Consider the following 20,084-nt stretch of genomic DNA (forward strand, 5'->3'; position numbering starts at 1 on the left):
CATTACTTATAAAAAAACTTCCATACAGCACTGCTGGCAATGGAAATGAAGCAAATGGGAATTCAAGCATTTCTGTTTTACAAACAGCCTTTTTTTCTTTTTAAAGTTTGCTTCAGTGTGTGCCAATATAGTAACATACATTATCAATGCACTTGCCTTCACTCCAACAACAACAAAATTATTTTAAACTAAAATTTTAAAGTAAAAATATTTGTGTCAAAACTATCAACATTTCCATATGGGAGAAGTCATAATAATCCCAAAGCAGCAGCAAAAGAACGTGGGCAAATAAACACATTAAAGCATATTATATATTATATTTTCAAAAGTGTGCCTTGAAATGTTTGCAAAATAAAGCTTATTTTGTGAAAACAGCTATATTTTACCCATATTTTAAAAAGTATAGGAGATGATGGTGACTGCCTAGATCCAACGCTCCCAATACTTCCTCTAGAAATCCATAAACAGTAACAAAATAAAAAATAAACACAACTTACAATTCCAGTGTAAGTGGGAGATAAGGAAATTACAATCTGAATTTTTTGTAAGTGAGGTAATAGGTATCTGGGACCAACATAATCCAGTTGGAATCCAGACTTGTGCAAGGGATAAGTAAGAAGTAGAGGTGCCCAAGTGATAGCAGACCCTCTGTATTGTCAACAAGGTTTTCTTCCAGAAAGAAGGAATATCCTGAGTAGGATGACAGAATTAAGACCAAATATATAAGGTGAATTAATAAACGCAAGTGGTTATAGCTTATATGAGAAAAAAATTTAAACTTGTAGCAAAAAATAAAACCTAAATCTATACTGTATAAAAATAAATGTCTAAACTTAATTCAAAAGGTTAAAAATAAAAAAGACGGCCAGGTAGGCAAACACAGATAAAAATAAACTATATCAGACAAGGTAGAATTTAGTTTCCAAGATATTAAAGAGAAAATGAAGGAAACAACAGTCAAAGCTAAAATTTACAGTAAGGATAAGGCACTTATAAAATTGCATGGCAGCAACATTCACAAAACAGAAACCAAAGGATTTACCAAAAAAAAAGGCTGATTAATAACAAATCAATAGCCGGCAAATTCACAATAACTCAACTTCCTCAGTCCAAAGTAAATCAAACAAACAGAACACCTTAAGAAAAATTATCAGTAAGGTAGATCTTATACATATAAAACAAACTCTTTATTCCAATAATAATAAAAAAAAAACCCTGCCTCCTTTTCAAGTACATCTAAAACATTCTGAAAATTGACCACATATTAGATTAGCAAGAGAGCCAAAATAAGTTCCAAAAAGAGAAATAGCACAAAAATTATTCTCCAGCTATAAAGCAATAAAACTAAAAAGAATCAACAAAAAAATGACCTTTTTATATGGAAATTTTAAATCTTAGATAAAAGATTTTTAAAAACTCTAAAATTATAAAAATGATGAAAATATCTACATGTCAGAAGTTACAGACTAAGCACTGCTCAGAGGAAATCTATAGATTTAAGTATTTATATCAATATGATAAAAAAATTTAAAAATAATTGAATTAAATATTTAACTCAAAACAGAAAAGACAGCATAATAAACAGAAAAGAAAAAGTCAAGAAAGTAGTATTATCACGCATATGTGGTAAAAGTACTAAACGGCAAAGATATGGTTTGGTTGTGTCCCCACCCAAATCTCACCTTGTATGGTAATAATCCCCACATGTCAAGGGTAAGCCAGGTGTAGATAACTGAATCATGGGGGAAGTTTCCTCCATACTGCTCTTGTGGTAGTGAATAAATCTCACAAGATCTGGTGGTTTTACAAATGGGAGTTCCCCGCGCCAAGTCCTTTTGCCTGCCGCCATGTAAGATGTCCCTTTGCTCTTGCATTGTCTTCCTCCATGATTTTGAAGCCTCCCAGTCATGTGGAACTGTGAGTCCATTAAATCTCTTTCCTTTATAAATCACCCATTCTCGGGTATGTCTTTGTCAGCAGCATGAGAATAGGCACAATATATATAAAGGGATTCTGACACTATCTTCCTAAATTATTGGTATCTTTTGGCTCATTGATACAAATGGCAGGAAATTAACCTTAAGATATATCTGACCAAATATGAAATTAAGTAGATGTTATATTCATTATGGTAATGTGGAAGATAGGAAACCATCCAATATCCATCAGCAAGGCAAAAATGGGAAAACTCTGGTCATTTCACACAACAGAAAATTAAGTATCTATGGAAAAAGAATTATAAATTTTCATAATAAGTTGTTAAGTGAAAAAAGCAAGATAAAGAACAGTACTTAAAATATGCTACATTTTGTGAGAGGATTAGCATACATACATGTATTTCCTTAGATATGTGCAAATACATATTATGTATATACATATTATACAAAAATTCCACTTATAAAAGTAAACAGGAGAGAAGAGTGAAAAAGACAGGAACTAAAGCACAGTATCTTCAGTATGCTTTTTTCATGTAGTTTTCATTTTGGAATCATGAATCTGTGTTACATATAAAAGTTAAACACAATCAAATGGGAAAAGTGAATTAATTTATCAAATTAGTAGAAAACTAAATTATCAAATTTATAACCTACTCCCAAAGATAAAATATTTCAAATGATTTTATAACATACTATTTTAATCATATCTGTTTGGGATAGTGCAAGGACAAAAAATGTAAAGAAATCTTTAAAAAAATTACTATTGACAATAAGTTATATTGTCAATAGTTATAGTGGCATTGTTGTTTTGAAGCTATTTTATGGATAAGATATGGCATGTGGTTATAATAATGTTGCCACAAACCATGGAATATAGTAGAAGAAAATATGAATACAGCTGTAAGTCTAAAGCATATTTGCCATCCTCAATTCAAGTTCACAAAACAATTAGAGTATCAAAATGAATAACAGAGCAACTGACTAAAATATTCTGAGCTATAAAAATGTATATTTTCATAAGAATATTGAGAGAGAGAGAGAAAGGTAGAACAAGTAGTAAAACAAACTAAATAAACAAACCAAAAACAAGTTAGCACCACTGAAAGTAACTAGGGTCACTAAGACTTTAAGAGTTTGTAATACAATAGTAAGCATTTAGCCCTGACTTTATGCTACAAACCATTTCGGGATAACAAAATAGTTCTAACTGATTAAAGAATTCCAGCTTAAAGGCTATGGAAGAAATGATCAAATAGAAAACTCACGAATCATATCCTCTGCTGCATTAATTGATCCAGGTCATATTAATCAATGGATGAACATTAGATGAAAGGTTGATGGCGAACTTTATAATGGAGTGTTTAGGCTATCGTCAGCTATACCCAACACTCAAGTGTAGCATCACTAAAAGTAAACTGTCAAATACTGTATGACTGCTGATGTAATCAAATATAAAGCACAGAACACCACCTATGAAGAATTCCTGCCAAAGCAGTTTACTTCTGAATTTAATCAAACCTTTTTTAACTAACTTCAATTTATAGAAAATACAGGGTTTAATGAAACAATTTCAATAAAACTAAAAAAAGTAAATGGACAAAGCCTGAGGCAGGACATTCCATAAGACAATTCACACAGGTTCTGCAACAAATCAATGGAGGGGGGAAAAAAAAAGCCGTGAGGACTGCTGCAGATTGAAAGAGACTTCAAAGTCCTAGATAAATGTAATATATACTCATTACTGATATTATGATTCCAATAAACCCAGACACTTAGGAAATTAGAAAAATTTGATTATGTACTATCAATTGATACAAGGATTCATTATTAATTCCATTAGGTGTTACAATGCACTGGGGTTAAGTAAGAGAGGGCCATATTATTGAAAATTGTCTCCTGAAGCATGAAGGAATGGAATTACATGGTCTAGGGATCTGCTTTATGAAAGAAAAAATGAAATCAAAACCCCAAAAAAGTAAAGATGAAGCAAATGTTTAATATAACTAATGGTTATATGGAATTTCCATGTATTATTCTACATTTATAAATGTTTGAAATTTTCCACAATAAAAAGAAAAGAAAAAACAAAACATACACAGAGAAGCAAAACTAATAGTAGAACCAAGGCTAAACACAGAAATTAAGCTTACTACTGTTCCCCTATCTATGCCCATTCTACTCTGATATTTCAGTCTAGATTAGACTTTCTAATGATTATAAGATTGAAAAGGTGGACAGTATGGTATCCTCTGGGAGCCCAATATTTCAGCCATTTGTACCATATCAAAGTAAAGTGTTAATCCAGTTCCCAACTTTTTGGCAATCCTTGATTTTTCATTAACCATTATTAACCCTCTACCAAGGCCCTTGAGAATTTCATAATGAATAAAATAATAAAAAACAATAGAGGAATTCAAGCCAGGAGGTGAATAATACAATTTTTACTTCAGAATCACCACGCTGACAACAATGCAGAAGTAACTTGAGTCGCATTTCAGTGGGTAGAAGAGGGAAGTTGGGTAATAAGAGGTGAAAGCAAACATAAAATATTCTTTCTTTCCCAAAATTTGACAATAAAGGGGAAGAAGAGAAGGGAGGCAAAGACAGAACTCAATGTGAGGTAAAAGGAAATGTTTTTTTGTTTTGTTTTGTTTTTTTGTTTTTATTTTCATTTAGAAATGTGAGAGAAAAGGCACAGCAATAGAAACACTTTGACAGAAGGCTGACGAAAAATAATGGAGTAAGGTCCAGAAGGGCTGATGGGAATATTTATAGAAAATAGGACTAGTTGACTGTAGTGGTACATGTCTGTAGTCCCAGCTACTCAGAAAACTGAGGTGGGCAAATCCGTTGAGCCCAGGAGTTCGAGACAAGCCTGGGCAACATAGCAAGACCTTATCAAAAAAATAAAAATAGATAAATAAATAAAAAATAAAAGATAAACTTGAGTCCACAAAAAAATTGCTAAAACAAAAAAATAAAAGGACTGGTCTTTAACTAAGAAAAGGGATTTTCATTGCTACCTATATAAATTATAAGACATAAGGAAGGAAGTCAATATAGTTACATAGATATGCAGATATAGCTCTGGAGGGACTGAGAAGTTTAGGGAGATTCAGCCTGAAGAATCTTTCATGTAGTTTTAGCAACTTTATCTGAAGAAGGAAAGATTAGTCCAAGTGATGTATGTAGCTAATGAGAGTGGTAATGAAAAAGGTTTACCAGCAAACAGTTACAACAACTGCTGAGGCATTTGGGAAGCATAGGATCCATAAAAATATCAAGGCACAATATCAAGGTGTTATATTCCCGTAGAGCTCAGATCACTATTGGATGTAGGAAAAGAAACAGAGAAGCATATATACTAACTTGGGGGGCTGCTAACAACTACAGAGTTGCCAGTGGTGGGAGAGCATACTCCCTTTATAGACATTAAAAATAATTGTATTTTTCTAATCTAGATTTTAAAAGTATAATATAAATAAAACATGCAGATTTGTGATGGCGGCCTACTCTTAAAAAGGAATAAATAAAACAAAATAAATTATGAGAAATAAATATTTAAATATTAAAATTTCATTGTGCTTACCAATTCGAGTAATTTTATTATGTGAAAGTTCAAGACATTGAATATTAGTGCAGCCATCCAAACCATGAAGAGAAGTCAGTTGATTTTTATTAAGAAGAACAACACAGAGATTTTCCAAATTTTCACAGTCAATAGCCTCAATACAGTTTTCCTGAAGCAAAGAACAAATGCAATTAGTTTTACTTCAATGGCTTATTAATGAAATATTTAAAGCTTTCAAAAAGAGGAAAGATGAGATAGGATCTCCAAATTAATATCTGAATCTTTAACTTCTAAGATAACCCTGAAAACTGTTATACTCTTTGGATGAAAATATTAAGTAAACTAATAAATAATTTTTAATGTATTAAATATTATTGTTTTAAAACACAGAGGATAACAAAGTATTTTAAACAATATAAACTTTAAAAAGTGAATATATTGTCATTCTTGTTTCTCCCATCTTGAATGGGAATGGCTACTGTTGGTAATCAAGCCGTGTCTCACCACTGTATGTGGGGTGGCAGTAGATAATTTTTAATTTTAGATTGCAGATATCTGAGTTGAGCGGACTTCACCTCAGTGGATGCATCCAAGGAACTGGACCTAATGAGCCACCTCTTCACCTGGATCTGATTTAGATGGGAAAAGCCTGTGCTTCAGGCTTGAGCCCGATGCCTTCAGTTAATGATACTTTGGTGTATTTGGGATATGAACGTATTTTGCATGTGGGAAAGATGTGAATCATTATAAGCCAGAGGATAGATTTTAATAGACTGTTACTTTGGTAGCTCCCAGTAAACATCAGAAACCAATATTCACATATGCATACAGTCCCCTTCCACATGACCTCAGGGCTTAGCCAATAAAACATTAGCCAACACGATGTAAGCAGATGTTTTACAAGCACTTGCACACTGCAGCATGTCTTTTAGGTTCTTGAGATTCTGCTCTTGAGAAATATCCTACAAACACCCTGGAAAGAAGCCCCAGATAACAGAGAGATTCCCATCTTCCAGACAATTCTGCCAAGGCAGCAGACATATAAGGTAAGTGATTTAGGACATTCTAGCTCTAGCTTCCATCTCACTACAGTTACATAAGAGACCCAGTAAATACAATAAAAATCAGAAAAAATGCCCAGCCAAGTTTCGTCACAATTAATGGCCCACAGAACCATGAACAAATAAGATGGTTGTTGGTTGAAACTACTAAGTAATATAGTCATTTGTTGTGCAGCAAAAGTAATGAAAACCATAACCATATTAGCTACAAAAAGAGATAAGTCATTTTAGGTCATATCATCCAATAAACTTCCCTCTCTGCTTCTCAAAACTTTACCACACCACTTGATTTCTTCAGGCTCTGAGTTACAGGTTAGTTTAGTAATTGTTTCTTCAAAAGTGTCATTTCTCAAATGTAAACATAAATCCATTTTACATTTTATTATAAAATAAATAACAGTAGGACAGAGAGCATACCTGTGCATCAATGTACTTAAGATTTTTACAATTACTCAGGCTGTGCAAAGAAGTTAATCCACAGCGTTGAAGGGATAGAAACTGAAGATTTGTACACTCTGCCAGTGTAGAAAGAACACAGCCTGGCAAATCTTGAAATGTAACTGTTGTAACCTAGAGGAATCAAGAAAATTGGAGTGCACAGTGTTATTTAACAAAACTGAATATAAACAACATTAGCCTTACAAAACTGTTTAGAAAATTCATTTAAGAAAAGTAATACTAGGCCGGGCGCGGTGGCTCAAGCCTGTAATCCCAGCACTTTTGGGAGGCCGAGACGGGTGGATCACGATCTCAGGAGATAGAGACCATCCTGGCCTACACGGTGAAACCCCGTCTCTACGAAAAAACACAAAAAACTAGCCAGGCGAGATGGCGGGCGCCTGTAGTCCCAGCTACTCGGGAGGCTGAGACAAGAGAATGGCGCAAACTCAGGAGGCGGAGCTTGCAGTGAGCCGAGATCCGGCCACTGCACTCCAGCCTGGGCGACAGAGCAAGACTCTGTCTCAAAAAAAAGAAAAGAAAAGAAAAGTAATACTATATGTTGAAGCCTACATTACTAACAACTCAATTTGCTAAGCTATCTGGTCTCTTTTGTTCCCCACATACAAAGACAAAATATTGCAATCATCTATGACAAATTCAAGCCCAAAGGTAAGATACATAAATGCAACAACCTAATCATGTATTAGCTCACTCCCTGTTTTTCCGCCAATTTTTGATTTTTAAAGTGGTATGGACTTCAAATTATACTATACAGCTATAGTAACCAAAACAGCATGGTACTGGCATAAAACAGACACACAGACAAATGAAACAGCACAGAAAACCCGAAAACAAATTTATACATCTACAGTGAGTTCATTTTCAACAAAGGTGCCAAGACCATACATTGGAGAAAGGATAGTCTATTCAATAAATGGTGCTGGAAAACACTGGATATCCATATGCAGAAAAATGAAACTAGACCCCCATCTCTTACCACACACAAAAATCAAGTCAAAATAGATTAAACATACTTAAATCTAAGACCCCAAACTACGACACTGATAATATATACATATTTTTTTAATTGGGGAAACTCTCCAGGACATAGGACTGGGCAAGTATTTCCTGAGTAATACCCTACAAGCACAGGCAACCAAAGCAAAAATGGACAAATGGAATTGCATCAAGTTACAAAGCTTCTGCACAGCAAAGGAAACAATCAATAAAGTGGAGAGACAGTCCACAGAAAGGAAATAATACTTGCAAACTATCCATCTGACAAGGGATTAGTAATGGGAATATATAAGAAGCTCAAACAACTCAATAGGAAAAGTCTCATAATCCAATTGAAACATGGGCAAAAGATCTGAATAGATATTTCTCAAGAAAACATACAAATGGCAGTCATATGAAAACGTGCTCAACATCACTGATCCTCAGATAAATGTAAATCAAAACGACAATGAGGTATCAACTCACCCCAGTTAAAATGGCTTATGTGCAGAAGTCAGGCAAATGCTGGAGAGGATGTGGAGAAAAGGGAACCCTCCTACATTGTTGGTGGGAATGTGAATAAGTACAGCCACCGTGGAGAACAGTTTGGAGATTCCTCGAAAAACTGAGCTACCATATGTTCCAGCAATACCACTGCTAGATATATATCCGAAAGAAACGAAATCAGTATATTGAAGAGTCATCTGTATCCTCAAGTTTACGGCAGTACTCTGCACAATAGCCAAGATTTAGTAGCAACCTAAGTGTTCATCAACAGAGAACTGAATAAAGAAATAGTACATATACACCATGAGGACTATTCAGCCATCAAAAACAATGAGATCCTGTCATTTGCAACAACATAGATAAAACTGGAAGTCATAGGCCAGGAGTGGTGGCTCATGCCTGTAATCCCAGCACTTTGGGAGGCTGAGGCGGGCGAATCACAAGGTCAGGAGATCGAGACCATCCTGGCTAACATGGTGAAACCCCGTCTCTACTAAACACACACACACACACAAAAGCTGGGCGTGGCAGTGTGCGCCTATAGTTCCACCTGCTGGGGGGGCAGGAGAATGGCCGGGAGACAGAGCTTGCAGTGAGCCAAGATCGGGAGCTTGCAGTGAGCCGAAACCGGGAGACAGAGTTTGCAGTGAGCCAAGATCGCCCCACTGCACTCCAGCCTGGGCAACAGAGCAAGACTCTGTCTCAACAACAACAAAATGGAAGTCATTAAGTGAAATAAACCAGGTATAGATAGACAAACTTCATATTCTCCCGTATTTGTGGGAGCTAAAAATTAAAAGGATTGAACTAATAGGATTAGAAAGCTGAATGATGGTTACCAGAGGCTGGAAGGGTAGTGGAGTGAGGTTGAGGGAAGTGGAGATGATGAATGGGTACAAAAATATAATAACATAAATGAATATGATCTAGTATTTGATAGCACAATAGGGTGACTAAAGTCAATAATAATTTATTGTACACTTTAAAATGACTAAGAGTATAACTGGATTATTTGTAACACAAAGAAAGGGTAAATACTTGAGAAAATGGATATACCCCCCATCTACCATAATGTGATTATTATGCATTATATGCCTGAATCAAAATATGTCATGTATCCCATAAATATATATACCTACTATGTACCCACAAAAGTTAAAAATTAGATTAAACAAAATCATTAGCTTTTGTAGGATTTTCATAGTTTGAGGTTTTCTATGTAAGTCTTTCATCTATCTTAAATTTTTATGGGAAATACCCTTCTTTATGTCACCTTTGGCAAATAATTTACGGCTAAGTCCTCAAAAGCAATTGCAACAAAAACAAAAATTGACAAGTGGGGACTAATTAAACTAGTGAGCTTCTGCACAGCAAGAGAAACTCTTTAAAAAGTAAACAGACAACCTACAGAATAGGAAAAAAAAATATTTGCAAACTATGCATTGGACAAAGGTCTAATATCCAGCATCTACAAGGAACTTAAATCAGCCAGTAAAAAATAAAAATAAAATAACCCCATGAAGAAGTAGGCAAAGAACATGCACAGAGATATTTTGAAAGAAGACATACACGTGGCCAACAAACATATGAAAAAATGCTCAACACCACCACTTATCAGAGAAATGCAAATAAAAACCACAATGAGATACCATCTCTCACCAATTAGAATGGCTTTTGCTAACAAGTCAAAAAATAGTAGATGTTGGTGAGGTTACAGAGAAAAGGGAACACTTGTTCATTGTTGGTAGAGATGTAAATTAGTTAAGCCACTGTGGAAAGCAGTTTGGAGATTTCTCAAAGAACTAAGAACTGAACCACCATTCAACCCACCATTCTCATTACTGGATATGTATCAAAATAAATAAATAAATAAATAAATCTACCAAAAAGACACATATACCAGTTTTTTTTTTTTTTTTTTTTTTTTTTTTTGAGACGGAGTCTCGCTCTGTCACCCAGGCTGGAGTGCAGTGGCCGGATCTCAGCTCACTGCAAGCTCTGCCTCCTGGGTTCACACCATTCTCCTGCCTCAGCCTCCCAAGCAGCTGGGACTACAGGCGCCCGCCACCTCGCCCAGCTAGTTTTTTGTATTTTTTAGTAGAGACGAGGTTTCACCGTATTAGCCAGGATGGTCTCGATCTCCTGACCTCGTGATCCGCCCGTCTCGGCCTCCCAAAGTGCTGGGATTACAGGCTTGAGCCACCGCGCCCGGCCTATATACCAGTTTTTTGATCGCAGCACTACTCACAATACCAAAGACATGGAATCAACCCAGGTACTCATCAACAGTGGATTAGATGTTTAAAAAAAAAAAAAAAAAGTAGTACATATATAGCCTAGAATAATATATAGCCATACAAAATGAAATTATGTCTTTTTCAGCAACATGGTTGCAAGTGGAAACCATTATCCTAAGCCAACTAACACAGAAACAGAAAATCAAATACCACATATTCTCATTTATACGTGGGAAATAAGAATTAGGTAAACAACGACATAAAGATAGGAACAACAGACACTGGGGAAAACAAGAAGGGGTGAAAGAAAGGGGACAAGAGTCGAAAAACTACCTATTGGGTACTGTGCTCACTACCTGGGTGACAGGTTCAGTCATGCTCCAAACTTCAGCATCATGCCATATACCTTTATAACAAAGCTGCATTTGTACCCTTGTACTTAAAGTTAAAAATCATTAGCTTGATAGGAATATTCTTGTGTATGCCATACTTAAAATTATAAAAATATTGTATTAAAATTAGAAGCATTATTATTTCAAAAAACATTGAAAGAGTACAAAATTTTAGAATGCAGTAACTCCTCTTTGTATGGAACATTTCCTGTGCATTAAATTAAACTAAAAGTTTTAAAGTTACATATTTATGTAAGTAAATTGAAGGACCATGTGTTCATGGTGATATAAAGAAAGGAATTATTCCACTCTGTTTTAAGTAACAAAAGCAATAATTAAAACTTCAGATAAATAAGACTTCTTTTTTTTAGAGACGGAGTCTCGCTCTGTCGCCCGGGCTGGAGTGCAGTGGCTGGATCTCAGCTCACTGCAAGCTCCGCCTCCTGGGTTCACGCCATTCTCCTGCCTCAGCCTCCCGAGTAGCTGCTACAGGCGCCCGCCACCTCGCCCGGCTAGTTTTTTTGTATTTTTTAGTAGAGACGGGGTTTCACCGTGTTAGCCACGATGGTCTCGATCTCCTGACCTCGTGATCCGCCCGTCTCGGCCTCCCAAAGTGCTGGGATTACAGGCTTGAGCCACCGCGCCCGGCCCTCTAGACTTCTAGTTTCAAAATCATTTTAGAAATTATTCATAATCTAAAGCAATTTTGAAATAAATTTATTTTTAATATTTTTTTCAGAAAGAAAATGTACTCATCAATTTGTATGGAGATAAATTCTATGTACATATATAGCCTAGAATAATATATAGCCATACAAAATGAAATTATGTCTTTTTCAGCAACATCTGCATCAGCATCTGTCTAGCAAGAAAGTCTATCAAGAAATTAAATAAACTTTATGGAATACATTTGACTTTCAGGCCTTAGATAAATATATGTATTTTAATCATAAGTCCTTTCTAGTGTTACACTGTTTAAAATATTATTTTCTTTTTCCATACGTTTGTTAGTTTCTGTGTCTTAATTTTGGTTGAAACAATGTTCTCCATAACCATATAAAATTAGTAACATTTGATGACAACTATTTTACATTTCAGACATACAGGCACCACCTTTAAAGAGCACACAACTAAATAATTGTTTCTAGATAGGAATTCTAGGGTTTGCTATCATGCAAGCCCTTCTTTCACAACAGTGGTCATGCACAGGGAATCCATTTTATTCCAAAAGGAGTCACTAGGTGGTGCGGTGGCTCAAGTCTAAAGCAAACTTCTGTTTACTTAGGAGTTTCCTACTATAATTCTAACCCTAACTTTCTGTATGCTTCCATTCTTAGAGGTTTCAATAATGACTGTAGGGCCCTTGAACATAGGCTTCAAGATATTAAAAAATATAAATCAAAGCTGTTTATAGACTGTCACTTAGGGAAGATACCTTGAAGTATTTTAGTTGAAATATATTCCCTCCCAAATGGGGTAATACTTCATTCATAACTTTATTAAATAAGAGAGACAATTCTTGTATACAAAATAATTTTTTCTAAGATCTGAAAAGTTACATTTTAAAGAGCTAATTGGAATTAAATATGAAAAAGTATTATAAAATTAGAAATACCTGCTGTAAAGTATCCCAAGGGCCACATCGAAGAATTTTCAGTTTATCCAAAGCGGGTGTCATGTTGGCTGGGCATTTCACAGGTCTCTTTCTTCTAACAATTTTCTTTTGTTGATTTTGCTTGAAAATTTCAAGCCAAGGTTTAAATGATTTTATCCAGGCTAGTCTCTTTTCTTCAATAGAATATAGAAGTGTTGACTCTGGTACAGAGCAGGTCATGCTTTCAGGTTCAGGTCCATTTTCAGGGCATTTTTCTGAAATTTTTCTAATCTCAGATTTAAGAGAGTTTACTTCTTTAGATACCATGGAGCTTTCTGCATTACAATCACTCAAGTCTTCACAAGGAGCATGTCTACCTAACACATAATCTTGGTTATTTCTTTTGCCTTCTTTATTTATCATGGTATCAGTTGTGTTAAAAATCATAATGCCACTATTCCAAGCATTGTCTTTAGGGTTCTCCTCAATTTCCTTGACTTTTGAATACATTTCTTTTTCTTGTAATATTACGTTTTCTCCTACATCTTCGCAATTTTCTGATGATAGTGAGAGTGATTTTTGCTTCATTGAAATAATTAAAGTATCCTTATCTTTGTATAATAATCCATTCTGTTCTTGTATCTCTTCTTTTTCTACTTTTTGTATTTTTTTCTGCTGATTATCTTTGATTATTTTCTGTGCTTCATTGGTTTTCACTTCATTGATTTCTTGGTTATGTTCTAATATTATCTGGGTTTTTGGTCCCATATTCTCATTTATGACATGTTTCATGATTTCTTCTTTTTGTGCATCAGACTTTAATTCTTGCAGTGGAAACTGTTCTTTCAGATTTCCTTTTAGACCAGAGTCTCCCAATTCAGTTTTGTTATTTACATTTTCATATTTTCTTTCTTGCTTGACCCATTCTTCTGAACATTGTTTTTTTGCTAGGTTTTTATTTTTTTCTTCCATTTTAAAATCTGCCAGAATTGTTTGGCTTGATATAGATTCTTTTAATTGTACTTGTATTGATTCTTTTAATATAGTCTGTCTATCTATATTTTCTTTCATATTTGATTCCTCAGCTAACCAAAGGAGAACATCTTCCTGCTTCTTTAAATTTTCATCCACTAGATTTTTGGCTATATCACCCTTATCATTTGAAATATCTTCAAGACTTAAATGTTTGTTATTATATCCTCTCTTCTTTAATGCACTACTTATTATTAGCTGTTGGCTTGCATCTTCTCTTAATCTTATATTTTCCTTGATTATTAATTGCTCTCTTTTTTGTTTCATAATATTCTTTTTGTCTTCATATTCTTTTTCTCTCCTTTTCCTTTCCTCTTCCTTTTGCTTTTTTCTCTCTTCTTTTATCCTTTGTTCTTCCTCTAATCTTTTTCGATTTTCTTCCTCCTTCTGTCGTATTTTTGCTTCCTTTTCCTTCCACTCTTGTGCTTTCCTTTTCCTACTTTCAATTTGCTCTTTAATAATTGGGCCATATTTTTGATAGGCTACAAATGCTTTATATTTAGCTTGAATTTTAACAGCTGCATTATTCTGCTGTTTTAACAAACAATTTTTTTCTTTTTCCTGTTGGTCTTTAAATCTTGTCCTTTCTTCTTCCATTTGTAAATGCAAGTTTTTAATATACTCCTAAAACAAAGTAAGATACATGGTAGTCAGCATAAACTAAACATGAGATGTTACTAAAATGTCATCTGAAATATAGATTGAAAACAAATACTAAAACTGATGTCTTAATAAAGTTTCTAAAAAATTTATTTAGAGAAACTAAAGTCATTTATCTTAAAGGGTATACTTTTTTAATATTTAGGAGATTGAATCATGTTAAGTTGATACTCTAATGTTATATGTATTCTAAGCCACCCAGATATAAATTGGAGATTTCCTTGAAGATAGAAAACATAAAATCAAAAAGACACAGAATAAGCAAACAAACAACAACAACAAAAGGGAAACCACAGGCTAAAAACCACATAGAAATAAAGGACTTCAAACTTTCTGGAAAGAGAGTTCTGATCAAGAAGACTCAGCTAGTACTGAGACTGCAAAAACAGGAATTATTTTGTGAAACTTATGATACCAAGAAAGTCAGATAGTCCCTACATAAAAACAATATCCAGAACCAGCCTACTCACATATCTTACCCCTTCTCAATGACCAAAATAGTTGATAACCACATACTACTTTATTTAATGAAATATTTAGAGTTAGGTGAGAAAATATTATTTTTACTACAGTCCTAAACCAAAAGTAAGCAGATAAACAAAATTAAGAAAATATCTACAGGAAACTAACAAAAAGGATATGAGACTATATTTTAATCAGCAGAAGGAAGAGCCAATTTCTGAGAAAATCGAACTATTAAATAAACTAGATAAAAATTAAATAAAGATATTTTAGAAAAAATATTTAAACAGGAATAACCTCATATTTCAAGTGTTCAAATAAAAACAACTCACTTAAATAATCAAAATAGAATGGCTGGACAGATGATTACTTAAAAAAAAAAAAAACACAACAACAACAAAAGGGAAACCACAGGCTAAAAACCACATAGAAATAAAGGACTTCAAACTTTCTGGAAAGAGAGTTCTGATCAAGAAGACTCAGCTAGTACTGAGACTGCAAAAACAGGAATTATTTTGTGAAACTTATGATACCAAGAAAGTCAGATAGTCCCTACATAAAAACAATATCCAGAACCAGCCTACTCACATATCTTACCCCTTCTCAATGACCAAAATAGTTGATAACCACATACTACTTTATTTAATGAAATATTTAGAGTTAGGTGAGAAAATATTATTTTTACTACAGTCCTAAACCAAAAGTAAGCAGATAAACAAAATTAAGAAAATATCTACAGGAAACTAACAAAAAGGATATGAGACTATATTTTAATCAGCAGAAGGAAGAGCCAATTTCTGAGAAAATCGAACTATTAAATAAACTAGATAAAAATTTAAATAAAGATATTTTAGAAAAAATATTTAAACAGGAATAACCTCATATTTCAAGTGTTCAAATAAAAACAACTCACTTAAATAATCAAAATAGAATGGCTGGACAGATGATTACTTAAAAAAAAAAATCAAAATTAGATGTTTTCCCCCAACAACAAAATAATAACAAAGATAAAAATGGTATGTCAGAGGTAAAGAAGATTAACACAGAAACTCCAACACATGACTATTAGGAGTTCCTGAATAAAGAACTGAGAAAAACTGAAGGGACGAAAATAATAGAAAAATACGTTTTCTTAAAAACAACAACAATTTGGCTTCTTCTTTTCCTAGACAATGAGATACCATCTCACACCAGTTAGAATGGCAATCATTAAGAAGTCAGGAAACAATAGATGTTGGAGAGGATGTGGAGAAATAGGAACACTTTTACACTGTTGGTGGGATTGTAAACTAGTTCAACCATTATGGAAAACAGTATGGCGATTCCTCAAGGATCTAGAACTAGATGTACCATATGACCCAGCCATCCCACTACTGGGTATATACCCAAAGGATTATAAATTACTCTACTACAAAGACACATGCACACGTATGTTTATTGCGGCACTATTCACAATAGCAAAGACTTGGAATCAACCCAAATGTCCATCTGTGACAGACTGGATTAAGAAAATGTGGCACATATACACCATGGAATACTATGCAGCCATCAAAAAGGATGAGTTTGCGTCCTTTGTAGGGACATGGATGCAGCTGGAAACCATCATTCTTAGCAAACTATCACAAGAAGAGAAAACCAAACACCGCATGTTCTCACTCATAGGTGGGAACTGAACAATGAGATCACTTGGACTCGGGAAGGGGAACATCACACACTGGGGCCTATCGTGGGGAGGGGGGAGAAGAGAGGGATTGCATTGGGGAGTTATACATGATATAAACGTTATGCACATGTACCCTAGAACTTAAAGTATAATAAAAAATAAAAAAATTTAAAAAATTAAAAAAAAAAAAAACACAACAACAACAAAAAGCCACAGAAGAAAGACCGAACATTGCATGCACACATATACAACACACTTAGATAGATGCTAGCAATATTTCAGAACTCTAAGGAATGTAAGCTTTTAGTTTTACTGTGCTCTTTTTTAGATAATATGTCTTTTTTCCTCTGGATGCTTCTAACACTTTATTTTTCCTTTGTCTTGAATTTGAATAACACTATCTAATTCCAAGGTGTGATTTTCTTTGTATCTCTCCTCCTTGGGAATTGTGTATCATATTTGAAAGTAGGGATTATTTTCAGTTTTATGACTGCCATATCTTAAACACTCAGAGAAGTGCCTGACCTAGTAGAAAATCAGTAAATATGTGTGGGTGAATGTATAAAGTGAAAAATCCTAAAGCTTCAAAAGAATGTAAGGAAAAGGCATCAAATTTGCAATCATAGATAGCATAGGCAAAAATAAATATGCAATGAAGTCATATCCTTACATTGTTAAAAGTGGTATAAACCTGTATTCTACACCCAAAGAAATTGATCATTTTTGAAAGCAAACTAAAAATATTTTCAAATATGCAAACAAAGATTGAGAAAATCTAGCATCCAAAAACATTTTTTGACAAGTATTTAAGTGTATACTCCAGGAAATTAAAAATTGAGTCCAGGAATTGGAAGAAGAGTCAGGATTCAAAGAACACTAATAAAGAAACCATTATCATTGAATACTTAACGTTTTTTGAATCGTCTTCTTTCTTCCATCATTTTGCTTGAAGATGGCTATTTGTTTTACTGTTACTCTTTTTTAGATAATAAGTCTTTTATCCTCTAGATGCTTCTAAGACTTTATTTTTCCTTTGTTTTGAATTTCAGTAATTGTACTATTTATTCCAAGGTGGCATTTTCTTTGTATTTATCCTACTTGGAAATTATTTTTCATCTTTGAATATGTTGGTTGATTTTTTAAAAACAATTTGAAACCTTTTTAACCATTATCTCTTTACTTCATTGCTTCTGCCCCATTCTCTCTCTCCTCTCCTTTTGAGATATAATACAAATTTCATATATTTTCACCATGTATCACATATTCCTTGTGCTCTTTTCCTCTTTTCTCATTTTTTTTCTTCTCTGTGCTTTAATTTGGATATTTTCTATTGAACTATATCATTTCACGAATGGTCTCATCTGCTATGTCCAATCAAATTCACCCACTGAAATTTAATTTTATATACTGAATTTTTTAACTCTAGAATGTATAGTTGGTACTTCATTACAGATGCTATTTTTCTTTTCACATCACCTGTCTAAGTATTTTGCTACTGGATGATAATTATAGGTATTTTAACAGCTCTACTATACTTAACATTTAGATTATCTACAGGTGAGCTATTATTGTCTTTTTTTGTCACTTTTCATATGACTCTGTCTCTTTACATGCTTAACCAGCTTTTTAATTTGACAATGTGTAGTAGGCACCTACTTTTGCAGGAGCAGATTTATATAAATTTAAAAAAGATTTGAAAGGAATACAAAAAAGGATAATGTTTAGCTACATAACAGGATTATGGGAGATATCTACTTCAAATTTGTAATTGCTTAAAATAATTGTATATAAAAACTATGGGGTAAATAAAAACTAAAACTTCATCAATAAATGTATAATCAGAATAACCTTACATTCAAAACAAAATTAATTATGTTTAGGAAAAAGAGTAAGCTTTCATAACAATCTTTGAACATAAATAAATATTCAAAATGGTACATTTCATCAAACCTTAAAAGAAATGTTAGAATTACAATTTTATATGGACAACACTCACTAAACCAGCTAACTCATTTTCAAGACATTCTATTTCAAGCAGTGTTTCTGAGGATTAATACATTTTTAATGCTGTAATAAACTAAAATCTTGTACTACTTAGGCAGTATTATCTAAAAATAACCATTTCAAGTATAGTAATGCATTTCAAATAAAGAAAGCTTAATATGCTAATTAAAAACAACAAATAGATACCTCATGCTGTTTAAATTTCTCTTTCCAAATTTTCTCTTCTTCATAGAGTTCATCATTCATCTTGTCCTGTTCTTGCTGAACATAAGAAAATAATAAATATGATATACTCAAATATCAAAAATATGTTAATTATATATGATTCTCATAACCTATATTTGTAAACAATAAAGATGACAACCCAACCAATGGCTTTCAATTTTTAGTACTGGGATAACAACTTTAATCTCAAACTGAAGTGTCACATAAATAATACCTAGGGTTTCCATTCTGAGAACAGAAAGAAGTTTGCAACCTGGGAAAGTTGTTGTGTTTATTTGAGTATGTTTATTCACAGAATATAATGTATTGGCTCGAAACACTGTTGGGCATTGTAAAAATCACAATAATGTTTGAAAAATGGGATTTGTATTATAATTGTTTTCTCATCATGTCATACCATTTAATTTACATAAATCAGTTCAATAAGTGATGGTTTTCTTTCAATAACTCTTTATCAATACATTCAATAAGACTCCTCAGAATAAACAAAGATCGGTAAAATACAACCCCCTTCTTCAAAAACTCTTCTGATAACGTGAAGACACTATCGTAAATTTACACATTATCCAAAATTTAGAAGAATAAGTTTATTACAAGGGAAAAAATATTAAAAATCATAATGGGCATGATAATTAGATCACGAAAGTTTTCATGCAAAAGACTGTATTTGAAATCACTAGGTTTTCAAGAAGAGAAACAATTTTTGGCACTTATTAAGCATTTTGAGCTAGGAAAATAATTACATCTCTGTTTTTATGAAAATCATCAGTTTACATTAGATAAAATTAAAAGAGAACAAAGGAGACAATGAGATCGGTGAGCAAATTAAATCAGTGTGTTGCTGTAAAGGAACACCTGAGGCTAGATAACTCATAAAGAAAAGAGGTTTATTTAATTCATGATTTTGCTGGCTGTATAAGAAGAACGGTGCCAGCATCTGGTTCTGGCGAGGCCTGAGGATGCTTTTACTCATGGTGGAAGAGAAATGGAGCCAGTGTGTCGCATGGCAAGAGAGGGAGCAAGAGAGAGAGGGAGGAGAAAGTGCCAGGCTCTTTTTCACAATCAGATCTTGCGGCAACTAATGGAGCAAAAACTCAGCCATTACTATGGGGATAGCACCAAGCTATTCATGAGGGATCCACCTCCATGACCCAAATACTTCCCACTAGGTCCCACCTCCAACACTGATGATTCCATGAGATTTCAAGGGGATAAACATCCAAACTGTATCAGAAAGTATAGGAAATGACCACGTGAGAATCAGTAGGGCCTTCTGTAGATAGGTAGCAAGAGTGAGAACAG

At 33.7% G+C, this 20,084-nt stretch overlaps 1 protein-coding gene across 2 annotated transcripts in view; it reads right to left on the reverse strand.

The window, feature by feature from the left end:
• LRRIQ1 (leucine rich repeats and IQ motif containing 1) overlaps positions 1–20,084 on the reverse strand; it is a 211,284-nt gene that overhangs the window by 175,735 nt on the left and 15,465 nt on the right. For both annotated transcript variants that reach the window (XM_033221137.1, XM_033221138.1), the window contains exons 7-10: positions 18,744–18,818; positions 12,758–14,392; positions 6,987–7,139; positions 5,527–5,677 (exon numbers count right to left, since the gene is read on the reverse strand). In XM_033221137.1, coding sequence (XP_033077028.1) covers positions 5,527–5,677; positions 6,987–7,139; positions 12,758–14,392; positions 18,744–18,818 — 2,014 coding nt within the window. The remainder of the gene's footprint in view (positions 1–5,526; positions 5,678–6,986; positions 7,140–12,757; positions 14,393–18,743; positions 18,819–20,084) is intronic.

This window comes from Trachypithecus francoisi, unplaced genomic scaffold, assembly GCF_009764315.1.
Source record: "Trachypithecus francoisi isolate TF-2019V2 unplaced genomic scaffold, Tfra_2.0 Lachesis_group11, whole genome shotgun sequence".
Taxonomy (NCBI): domain Eukaryota; kingdom Metazoa; phylum Chordata; class Mammalia; order Primates; family Cercopithecidae; genus Trachypithecus; species Trachypithecus francoisi.